Consider the following 13,056-nt stretch of genomic DNA (forward strand, 5'->3'; position numbering starts at 1 on the left):
TAACATGCTAGGGTTAGGATTAGGGTTAGGATTAATGTCAACCCTAACCCTAATCCTAACCCTAACCCTAACTCTCTTTGGACTGCGAGATTGCCATTAAGTGTATAATAAGGCATTAATAAGTACTTAATAATTACAAATTAAGAGCCAATATGTTAATAAGCAACTAATTAATGGTTAATAGATGTTCCCTAAACTAAAGTGTTACCATATATGGTAATATATATATATATATATATATATATATATATATATATATATATATATATATATATATTAAAACTATAAAAAAAAAGAGGAAACTTTAGGACAGGGAGGGGCGCTAGAGAGAGAGAGAGAGAGAGAGAGAGAGAGAGAGAGAGAGAGAGAGAGAGAGAGAGAGAGAGAGAGAGAGAGAGAGAGAGAGAGGTCGGTTCTCAGTGAGTCACAGTTAGTTGACAGCGGAACATGGACAGAGACAGAGGAACGTCCTCCACGGACCGCCTGGATAACCCTCTCGGTCCTTTGCTCCTGGAGCCAGGCTGCTGAGAGAGAAACCCGGGGGTAGTCACAGGGGGAGGGGGGCGACGGAAAGGAATGGCTGATCCTCTGCGGAGGACTTTACTAGCGAAACTCCGGGGGAAGAGGTCCAGGAAAGGAGCGACGCTCGGCGGTGGATACGGAGCTGCTGAACCGGCGAATGGGAGCCGAGAAGGTAACGAAAAAGTTTCCGCAGACGAGCCTCTGTTGACGGCCACAATGAGCTCGTGTGGTGGGAGTGCGGACGGGGTTTCGGGGGTCAGAGGGAGTCCCGGCGGGGACGGGGCCACACGGGGGGCTCAGCTTCAAACACAGGTCCACCACACCAGGCTGCTGGTCTCACTTCCTAAACAGTGCAGGATCGGGGACTCGATCGGGTTCGGGGACGATCCGAAGCCCGGTTTGTTCCAGGCGCAGCACGCGGGGGTCGGTGTCGGTAATGATAGGGGTCTGACCGAGAGCAGGGACGGTGGTGGACACATGGCACCACCGCATGGTACCACCACATGGACCGTGGTCTCTGTGCAGGAAAACAACGCCAACTCTCCACAGACAGAAGAACACGTCCTGATCAGATCCATGCAGAGCTACGACCCAGACTTCCCCGGGGACACGGGCCCCTCAGCAGGTCTGTGCAGTCCCACCTTCTTCCCCACAGAGTTAGAAATGTGCGACCTGAACGTTGCATCCCTGTGTACCTCAGACCCCTACCCTGTAGACAGTGAGGAGGAGGATTACTACGACAATGAGATTCTGCCTTTTTATGAAGCTGTGAGATCTAAAGCTGAGGATCGAGGCCATGCTGAGGACTACAGCAGTGCCCAGGAGACAGACAGGCTCAGGAACCAGCTGAAGGAGGCCTACTACCTCCTCATCAACGCTATGAATGACATCAACCAGGATGGAGCGCAGACGTGTGCTGGTGTCACTGAGCATCAGCAGCATCAGCACCAGGAGGCCTCCTCCTCCTGCAGCAGTCACTCCAGGGACAGTCTGTGCTCCAGGTTGTCGGTGAAGAACACGGAGAGTGACTCGTGGTCTTCTGGTCAGCAGGTGTCTGACACAGACTCCCTCCTCCTCTGCCTCACTGAGGCTCTGGAGTCAGGACGCAAACCCAGGTTGAAGAGCAAAAGCATGGAGAACCTATGTGAGACTAGTGCTAGGTCACCTTTAAGGCGCTCTGCGAGTGATGGAGCCATCAGGTATCGGTCAGGGGTCTGCGACGGTGTCAGAGCAGCACAGACGGCAAGTGTTGAGGGAGAGGATGATGAAGACGACGATGATGATGATGATAGAGGTCTGAACGAGAGCAGTGGTTCTGTCAACAGCCTGAGCGGTTCCTCAGACAGTAACACAGCGTTAGCACAGCAGGGCCAGGAGGACGTGAAACAGGAAAGAACCAAAGGCCGAACACAGGTTAAAGGTCACGGCGTCACCGTCAACAAGATGCAAGAGTGGATGCACAAAGGTCGTCTGCTGTCCTCTGGGATGAAGCAACGCATCGAAGGCTCAGCTTTGCCTCAGACGAGCCTAACTGGTCATCAACCTGTGGCTCACACGTCCACACGTGCTGGTAAATCTGTCAAGTCCAAGTCGCCTACGATCAAGTCATCGCCGCAGCCAGGTAGGAAAAGCACCGTACACGCCGCGGCCCTCGCCTCCTGTGGATCCTCTCCATCAGAGAGCTCTACTCCCGCTCCTCCTCCTCCTAGTCCTTCTTCTCATCCTCCACTCTGTAGTAAACTCCGTCTCATGGTGGCAGTCCTCCTCCTTCCTCTGGACGCAAAGCAAAGGGACGAGATACCTCCAACCTTCTGCTTTTCTTCGTAGATTCTCTAACTGGTGGCGGGTTCTTTTTTTCACACTAATTTAGATTAATCACACATAAAGTCAGACTACTCACGGTGTAGCGCACTAGCAACTAACGTACTCTTCTCATCGAGGGGCCTCCGGGGTGTGGGATTGTGTGTTTTTACTTTAAATAGATGGATATTGATAAATGATATGTCATGGATTTCTTGATTCTGTTTGTTAATAAGGTCTAAGGGTGTCCCGATACGATATAGATAATGAAAATCAGTACGATATTAGCAAAAAAAGACACAAGTATCAGATTATAGCTACCCGAACATTACATAGATACATAAAATGACACGACACAGAAAACGAATACACAACAAATGTCTCCAAAACGACAAAAATACAGAAATTGACGAAAATACGCAAAATGACTTCAAAAACACACAAAGTGACCGTAAAAACACAGAAGACGGCAACACAAACACACAAACTCATTGTTGTTTTCTGTGTTAATGCTCAGATAGGTCATTATTCTATAATTGTTGACATGAATGTTGATATTGTGGCCCTCCCTCGGATCAGAAAATCACATTTTTGTGGCTCCGCTGTGGTAAACGTTGCCCACCTCTTTAATATTGGCTCGATATCAATATCAGCCGATACACAAAGCTGCCATATCGGTGAAAAGTTGTATCGGGACACCCTCAATAAAGTCTGAAGACTTTCAAGGCATCTGCATCATGAAACCACTGAACACAATGAGAGACATACTAATAATGTAATGTCTGGATTGAGGATTCAGTCTTTGATTTAAATGGAATAAAACGTCTTAATAACAGCTAGATTTGAAATCAACATATGTGGAAAACATTGTTGCAGATGATGTTGAAATGACTTTTCCAAATGGACAAAAAACAGTTTTTCCCTCCAACTGAATATTCGGATCCACTGTTTTCTATGCAAGCAAACCTGAGGTTTATGAATATTAGCTGTAGCAGACATACCTGCAGCTAGTGCTCATGTTATGGTTCCAACCGTGTTTGCCAGAGTAAACACACCGTGAGCCATGTGCGCAGAATGTTGTTGACTATCCGTGGGCTGCCCTGCTACAAATAGAATGTGATTTGTGTGAGACCCTGTTTGACTTCTTTCCACTGCCGGCACTCATTTCCCCGGCTCTCTCCTGGCTTTTTTGCAAAAGTAATAGCGCTGATATTAGTTTCTGGAACTGTCTTCCCTGGTTTTTGCTGAACTTTTCCTTCTCTGGTCGAGCTGAGCTTTTCCACAGCTGTGGTCAGAGGAGTCGGAATCAGAAGTGAAGTCGTTGCGGTTTTTGTCTGTGGCAGTGGCGGTAGTGTGTGTAAGTGTGTGCAAGCATATGTGTGTGTGTTTGTTTGGCAGCAGAGAAGAAAGGGGGTGGGGCATCGGGGGCTGTCATGTCAGGGTTCCTCCCCAGTCATTTTCTCTGCACAGCTCCATGGTAACTTGCATTTTAAAGAGACTTTGGGTCAAATAACTTGGATGCCATTCCTGTTGTTCAACTAGTTCTTGTGTCACCTGAATGCTTACCATCCAACCATCCATCCATCCATCCATCCACCCATCTACCCATCTATCCATTAGGGCTGGGCGATATGGACCCAAATTTATATCTCATTATTTTTACTCAAAATGCCATCATGCAATATAATTCTTAATATTTTTGAACTCAATAAAGAATTATCAGATAATTCAGTTTTTAATTTGCTGATGAAAAATTCCCTACAAGCACATTTAATAAAAAATTGCTGCACAATATGTGACACTTTTGGCTTTTTCTCCTATAAGGGACAGCACCTGTGAGTGAGTTCTGTAGTGGGGCTTCTTTAGGGGAAGTTCTGGATCCATCTATCCATCTACCTGTGCTTTTCATGCTGTTCTGACAAGTAGCGAAAGCAGCAACTCCTAAAACAAGTGTTTTAATAGAAAATAAGCTATAAAAGAAAAATATATCGCTGTAGGCAATATTGTGATTTTCAATATCGCCAAAATAGAAATTGTGATATACTTGTATACTTGAATCTCAATATATTGCCAGGTCTACCATCCATCCATCCATCCATTCATCCACACCTCCTTGTTTAGTAATCTTTGTAAAATTGCAGCTAATTTAATTCCTGTTCCGACTTGTCTTCAATTAACGTGACTAAAAATCCATCATTGGCGGTATTTTCTTACAGTTACTTACGTGTGGGTGGAGAATGTCATGTACATGAGCGTGTATATGCACATCTTTTGAACATGGTTGTAGAAAATAGTTTTTGGAGGATTTAACCTTTTGATATTTTGCGCCTGAAGCTGTGTTGTATCCACGCGTCTTGTTTTGGCCAGACTTGAACCCAAGAGGGGTGTGTCATTAAAAGCTGATATGAAGGCATTAAACTGAAGTTTATCTCGCTCATACAGTAGCACAGACACCTTTGTGCTGGAACCTGGATGAGTGAACAGTTCATGTTTGAGACCGTGTTTGAAACCCAGCATGGTGTAATGTTCAAAATAGCTTTAATTTCAACTCATGTTTTGTTAAAGTATGTTTTATTGCTCAACTGTTTTTTTACCTTATTCCTAGAGACACTTCCCTAGATCAGTCTTTCTCAAATGGGGGTACGCGATGGCACTACAGGGGGTACTTGAGAGGGAGAGGGAGAAATTAGCAAATACAGTGTCGGTCTTGGTTCCACGCCAGACGTGATATGACGGCAAATGATAAAAACTACAGAAATAAATCTATTTAGGAGCCACTAAATCTGTGTTTTTTAACCTTGGGGTCAAGACCTCATATGGGGATGCCTGGAGTTTAAATGAGGTCGCCTGAAATTTATGAAAAATTAAAACAGATTTTTGAAAAGTTTTGATTATTCAGGTTTGTTTTAGATTAAAACAACACACAATCTTACACAACTGTATTTCTATACTTTCACTTTGTGAATGTAGTTCAACTAAAATGCAGTAAAAAAAAAAAAAAATCTATTTGAGCTCAAACATGATCAAAAACTGATTCTAGAAAAAAAATCTTCTTGGGGTTGCCAGAAATTCTTGATATCAAAATGGGGTCACGATCCATAAAAAGGTTGGGAACCAAACACTGTACTAAATACTGTTTCTTTCCATTTAATTACAAAATGAGATTCCATCATTATGTTTTATAGTTGTTTTTAAAGCAAAATGTTGTAGTCAGACAAAGGGGTACTTGGAGCCCACAAAGTTTGAGAACCACTACCCTCGATGGATTAAGGGAACAACTTCCTGTGTTAAGGAAGGGTTAGTAACTGGTAGTTAGATGATAATGAAAGCAATCATTTTAATGAATTAAAGTGCCTTAAACTATAATTAAAAATTCAATTAGTGGTTATGTTCATTTTCTTGTCGTAAGTAGCTCTTGTCCAATGTTAAACGTAGCCTATAAAAATGAACTATCAAGTAAGGTTAACTTGAGTTTTTCTGGGTGTAGTTTCCATTAGTTGTGTATCACAGATTTCCGTAGGTTCTCTGCCTGCTGAGGGAATTCAGATGCAGAGATAAAATCCTCTTCCAGTGATGTCAAGTCTTGTCTTAACGTTGTGGCATTCAGTTTCTGCTTTGTGCCAAAGACATTTTGTTGTAGAGCTGCTGAGTTTTTTTTTTTTCTTTCTCCCGGCGTCAATGATGGCGGTGCAGTGATTTGTCTTGTGTGGTGTGTCTGTACTTGGACAGATTTATGGGGGATGGTAGCGCTAACCACAGATCAGGTGAAGAAAAAAGAAACTTGAGGCATCAGGGTTCACGGTAGGGTGGTTGAAGAGGTGTGTGAGTAACAAACTAGGGCCTCGGATTTTACGTGACCGCAGAAAACTCCCGAAAACGACAGAACTCACCTCCTGAAATTAAAACAGCAAAATTGTTATTAATAATATTTTGTTTTTAAGCAGAATCAAGTGGAAATTGCAATATCATGCATTTATATGCGTTCCACCCCCACCTTCACAAAAATATTGACTTTTGCACAAAATCGTGCTAAAAAATTTTGAGATACGATGGACTTCTCCTCCTGAACTAGAAATAGTTTATATGACACTGACTAAACCCTCACCTATACTGTATGTCTTGGGACAATATCACGCATTTCCACTATGTTTTTCGCAATAAAACAGGAACCGATAAAGGACGGACATGTTGCATCTTGCTCAAAATCCAATCTCCAATTTAATCTCCACTTTAACGCATGCCTCCACCAGGGAAGCCTCAAATGCCCCAGAAATGTGTGGACCAAAGACCATGTTTCCAGTTTTATTATTTTTTTCAAAGAGTTTTTCGTTCTTACATTTTAAATTTTTCAGTATTTTTGGTTAATATTTTGAGTCCACCAGTGGTTTGTTTTTTCATTTTGTAAGGCACCGTATAGTTAAAAATAATACAACACAACTCTAATTTGACATGTTTTTGATTATAATGACTTTATTGGGTATAATGAATTGGGTAAAAATTCGGCATAGTGATGGTGTTACTAAATCCAGCGATAGTGTTCTAGGGTTAAGGGCATGTCTGCAGCATAGACATAAGACATGGATGATAGTAGTTTATTCAGTTATCCATATTGGTTATGTTTGGTAGGATTTCGGGAAGTTTAATAGCCAGCAATGACATCTGATTATAGAAAACTGATAAAACGGAAACAGAATGGAAACGCGTGAACTCTGAAACCGAATTGGGGAAATCTTGAAATGCAGAGATACTAAGGCTTAATGTATTTATTAAGTTAAAGTTATGTTGAAATGACTTATTGTGATATTGTTCTGCTGTTATTTGGGTCATACTGGGCATCCATGTGTTCATTCTCGATTCTATGGTCTTTACTAGTGGTGGGACTAGATTTTTGATTAAATTAGAGACTTTGTAGTTAATTAATCTAAATTAATCACATAACAGTATTTGACACGAGATGCACTTTTTTTTTCTTTTTTTTTTTAATTTAAATGGATTTTGGTGTATGACTGATCCAATGAAAACAACAAATGAGCTTAAATAACAAAATTGTGTCTATTATTTTCATCACTGATTGCTGACATATGAATAAAGAATGTTATGATTGCATTGTTCACAAAGCACAAAGTTAAATATAGCTTAAGTAAGCTATGTTCATGCTTTGTAAACATTTTTGTGTGTATTAAATGAAAAACAGCACTTAGTGCAGTGCATTCCAGAGAATCGGCTTTTGTTTTCCATCCGGTGTTATCATAAACTAAAATTAACACACACGAAGCACAGCAACGACTTCTCCTCAGGAGCTCCCGTTTCTCATATTGTGGTCTGTGCATCAGTAATATGGGAATACTGGGAACTTGTGAAATGAGAAAGGTTCCGTGTTGTTTGGAGTGCAAAAAACCCCCCAAAACAAACGATTAACTGCGTTATTTTTTTTATGTGTGTTATTAATCGCGTTAAAGTCCCATCCTACAGTCTTTCCCATTCAATAATGTTGAATCAGTTTTCCAGACAGGAACAATACAATAATAGAGGACTAAAGTAGCTGCAGCGTTACCTAGATTTAGGATTTTAACCCAACAAATGAGGAGGAAGTGGTTTTGGCATTATAAGCAATGCTGCCAGGTTGCCTCAGCGGGATGTGAGTGTTGACATGTGATGCAACCCTGGACAAACTCAACTCTGCCTGTTGTAAAAAAAAGAACCAAAATTTGCATGGAGGAGTCTCATTTGCATTTGAATGAGTGTCAACAGGAATGTATGGCACTCAGCGAGAGATTCCCCCATGAAGGGGCTTCAGAAGTAGTGTGTGTATCTATTTATGTGAAGGGGGGACGTCACGTATCTGTTAAAGAAATGAGAAATTAGGGGAAAGAAGAAGAAGAATCTGAAGCCTATGGGAAAGTAGATCCCGTGCTTTGTTTCGGAGGAGACAGAGATCCAAGCACTCTGAGGATTTAGCTGTGAATGTAATTGTCAGGCTCACATGGCACAGGTCCACACTAGCACATCCAGGATATCATTTTTTTTCTCTGTTTGTCTGCATTCCTTGTAGCACCTCAGACAATCCCTGAAAGCTCCTCCCTGTTCACACACCTCCCTTTTTTTTCTCCTCCAGCAGACGTGCACGCTGGTGTTTTCACCACTGACCATCTGTTACCTTCAGGTCAGGGCTGTGAGCTTCACGTGCACTTCGCACCATGGTGGCACAGCTACCAGCCTGTGTTTTCCTCCCATATGGAGATACACAGAGGGAAACCAGTACAGTTCTCCCCATTGTGGCTCTAATTCTATTCCACCATGAATGGATTCTGTGCTGCAAAGTAAGAAGACCAGCATCATGCTGCATTCACCTTGAAAAACAAGCCCACTAATGCAGTGAGGCATCAATAAAGGAATCAATGCCAATGGAGCCTCAGGCCATCATGAGGTCGACTTTGTAAAGCTTTCTACTTGATTAGAGAACATATGATCATAGCATGTGACATATTGACTGCTGACCTTCCATCATATTATAAAGAAATGGTTATTGATATATGCATTTTAGATAATAAAAAGGATTTCATTGAGATTGAAAATCTCTTTTACAACGGTGTCCTCATGGCCAACACAGCCAGAGTCAAGTATTCAGGAGTGAGATTTGTTCACGTAGGTGTAACCATAAGTTTTGAATTATTATCTGACATTCCAAAGATGGAGGATGCTTTCTACTGACTTGTTTATCTGTCGTCTGTAAAATGACGACAATAGGGTGAAAGTGTGGCCCCCAAAATGTGATGCGTGGCCCGACTGTTCTACCGACTCCGATTTTCATCATTTTCCCAAATGTCCATTTCTGCATCCTAGTAATCTGAACCACTCCTTCATCACACACACATTCATCTGCATTCTTTTTCATTCATAGGATAACGTGATCACTAAATGAACCTCAACATGTGCGTTAGATTTTGAACGAGATCATTTGAAATTTGACATATTCATCCTTTTGCTCACCTACTAGACATTCAGTCACATGTTTTAGGCGGAAAACTAGCACGTAAATGTGTGATATTATACCAAAACATTCAATGGAGGCATTTCAAATCACGGAAAAATTGTTTTATGTCCCAAGAAGGAGTAACCTTTATACTATAAATTAAAACATTTTTTTCCCTTACATTCCCACCTGCAGTTATGGACCAATGAAAATAGGAAAAAAAAACATTTTTTTTTTTTCTGGATTTCAAGAAACTGCCAACTAAGAACCAATGCATATATGTGACTAATTATTAGTGATGTGAACACTCTGGACATACCTCAAAGCTGATCTATTACGTGGAGCTGAGACATATGTAAAGTTGTTTACTGAAGCACCAAACGTGTTCCAGCCTGAAACCCACACTAACTTTTTTTCCAAGTTTGAGGAGCTGACATGTCCACCAGATAGGATGTATAGAATATATTTTTGTGTATTCTAAGAGAGTAGGTGGAGCTGTATTGCTATACCAAATTTCAGTTTCCTATGTGATGTCGTTCATGATATATGGAAAAATAAAAATCGACAAACATACCAACTCACCAAATTGGCCATATCTCAAAAAGTATTAATCGGATCAAACTAAAAAATGTACTGACTCATTTTATAATTCATCATTTTACACTTTAAGCTCTAAAACCCAGTCAAGTGAAACATTTGCAGTTAAAAACTCCCATTGCCTGTTTTTCATTAGTTATCGGATTAGATCTGAAAGTTGCGTTGAGACCCCAGAGAAACAAGTACGCGCTAAAACTGTTATTTGACAGCAGGGAAAATAGCTGAAATCTGACTTCTTATAGGAATGGTCCCCGCTGGCTGTGGGGGAATATGTAGCAGAGTCTGTGACGCGCAGAGGCTGTAAACCCGGAGCTGTGGTCTGGAATGTTGCTCATGTCAGAGCACGCTTCCTCCTCCAGTTATGAAAGACCCCTGAAAAAGGACGGCATGCTGACAACAACATCTCCAACAACCATCACTGCTGTCCTCGGTTTAATGTTACCTAGTGAGGGATTAGCAGCAGCCTCTAAACTAGGGCTTCTTCTGGTTAACTTTACTATCTCTGTTCTTTCAGGTTTAGATGTACAACACAACATTATTTCTGAGTCAAAAATGTTCAAAAGGGAAAATCATTCAACCTTTTGTGAATAGGAGAGTAACTGTGGCCTCTCATGAAAATAATTGTCAAACGTATTCTTTACAGTCCAAAGCCTGCCTATTAAAAAAAAAATGACAGTGCAAACAAATGATTCAGTAATGGCTTTTTACTACATTTCTATTTCTATACCTCCTTAAAACCGTGGACGAGTTAAACTATAAGATGTAAACCAAAAGGATATGGTGACCCTAACTCTTACCCAACACATTTAGGTTTAGGACCTTAAATGACCAAAAATACAAAGTACATTTTTCACATGCTAAAACCGCTGAGCTCCAGGGCCTCTGGCGGCTTTAATCCAGGCTAATGCAAACACATTTCTGCTCAAGTCGTACAAACACCAATCTGTCTGGAAACTGTCAGTAACTCAAACAGAGCGGAGAGGAGGAAATACCTTAAATATGCTTTTTTATCCTGTCATCATTGAGTCTTTAAACCGCACTTTTTTTATGAGGTTAAAAATATCTCAAATATACAATCGTCAGTTAAGAAGAGAAAGGGTATCTTTTGGTAAACCGGTGTTTTAGCAGGGAATCAGTTTAAAGAAGTGTTTTGTTGTAATAGATGTGATGTTTTTGGGACAATAGAGGCTTTATAATGTTGTAAGGAGAGTTGAGAGACTCTCACGTCTGAGTGACTTCCAGGGAAAAGCTTATCCTTGGCAAAAGTGCTCCGATCTCTTGTTGCCAGGTTCAGGCTTTTGTCAATAAAGCCAATGAAGTACAAAAAGTACCTTGGTCACAGTACACTGAGTCGGACTTATGCCGTTTGAAACCATGTGATTTGTTTAACCCCATCCACTTCTCACACTTCAACGGCTTGACTTAAACCAGACATAGGCAACTAGCGGCCCGGGGGCCACATGGGGCACTCTGTCTAATTTAATGCGCCCCCCAAAGTAAATGTACAATATGACAGAAAAATGCACAAAATGAGAAAAAAAAATACATTAATTATACAAAGAATGACAACTTTGCAGGAAAATACAGTAAAAGACAAGAAAAAAACACATAAAATACTCCAAAAACACACTAAACTACCACAAAATAAACAAAAAAAAAAAAATAACAACAGTAATACACAGAATTATTTTGAAAAAATATACAAAACAAGAGCAGGTATACAATAAAAAAATACAAAGAATTACAACATTGCAGGTAAATGCAGTAAAATACAAAATAAAAACACAGAAAATACTCCAAAAGTACACCAAATCTACTACAAAAATAAACAAATAAACGACAGTAATACACAAAATTATTCAGAAAAATATACAAAATTACACAAAAAGACAACAAAAGTACAAAAAAAGACAACAAAAGTACACAAAAAGACAACAAAAACACGAAAAATCACTCTGCAAACCCACAGTACTAACAAACAGGCAAAACAACAACAGAAATACACATTAATTACTCCAAAAAACACAAAATGGCAGCACAAATACTCAATATGAGCCAAAAAACCTATATTTTACAGGAAAAATGAACAAAAGGACCACAGAAATGCACTAAATGTCTCACAACAAACAAGACAACAACAAACAGAATGAGAGAAAAGCACATAAAATGACTATAAAAACTCTTTGTTCTTTCCTGTATTAATGCTCAGATTGGTCATTATTCTAAATGCTGACATGAATGTTGATCATGTGGCCCTCTGATTAAACAAACACATTTTTGTGGCCCCCGCTGTGATAAAAGTTGTCAACCTACCTCTGACTTAAATGTTTCATTCTGCAAAGTGGGGAAAAAAAACAAAAAACAATCACAGGTCTGTAATTTACAGGGAATTCTTTGAATGCACGTTAGTGTATTTCCTGGTGGAAAGGTGAAGTTGTCATTAAAGCAGTCGGAGGGAGCTGCCGGGGATCAAAACAGTCCCTTATACAGGCCCGCTGTGCAAGTTGGAGCAAGACCCTGCATTCAACACACATGCACGCACACACACACACATGCATACAAACGCGCACACACACGTGCATACACAAACATGTTTTTCTCCTGCTATTAATTCATACGCATTACAAAAGCATGGCATTCGACCCACAGGCGAAGATGCATTTTCAGAATCTGTTTTCTGTTCTGCAGAAACAACGTCATACCATCTCTGTTATGCTCTCCTTTCACTGAGCACACATATTGCCACTGGCTGCACTTAGCATCAGCCCTTTACAAACCCACTCTGCTCCATTCTTACAGCTGTAATGCCATCCGTCCCTTGTTTGTCATAATTATCCTTTGCTAGCTTTGATACACCAGTCAGAAGTGACTTTATACCCAGTTTCCCGTTTCCATGTCACTTTACTATTTTCGGTTTCGTTTCCGTTTCAAAATCTTTTCCCTAGTTATAGAACTTTAGTGGTTATTAAACTCCCCAAAATCATACCAAACACAATAAATATAACATGAACAGCTGTTACAAGTTTTACATTCATGATGATTTACAGAATCCACAAGGCTTGAAATCACACAAGATTACATCGCTAGAAATTTGGCACGTCTGTTTGCTAGACTCTATTTCAAATTCTATAATTTTGTGACCCATGACAGTGTAATTTAGGGCA

General features: G+C 40.6%; 1 protein-coding gene across 1 annotated transcript in view; it reads left to right on the forward strand.

The window, feature by feature from the left end:
• The first annotated feature begins 404 nt into the window (after positions 1-404).
• syde2 (synapse defective 1, Rho GTPase, homolog 2 (C. elegans)) overlaps positions 405-13,056 on the forward strand; it is a 63,253-nt gene continuing 50,601 nt past the window's right edge. The window contains exon 1 of the mRNA XM_028443831.1: positions 405-694. Coding sequence (XP_028299632.1) covers positions 577-694 — 118 coding nt within the window. The 5' untranslated portion in view covers positions 405-576. The remainder of the gene's footprint in view (positions 695-13,056) is intronic.

The sequence above is a fragment of the Gouania willdenowi genome, chromosome 4 (genome assembly GCF_900634775.1).
Source record: "Gouania willdenowi chromosome 4, fGouWil2.1, whole genome shotgun sequence".
NCBI lineage: Eukaryota > Metazoa > Chordata > Actinopteri > Blenniiformes > Gobiesocidae > Gouania > Gouania willdenowi.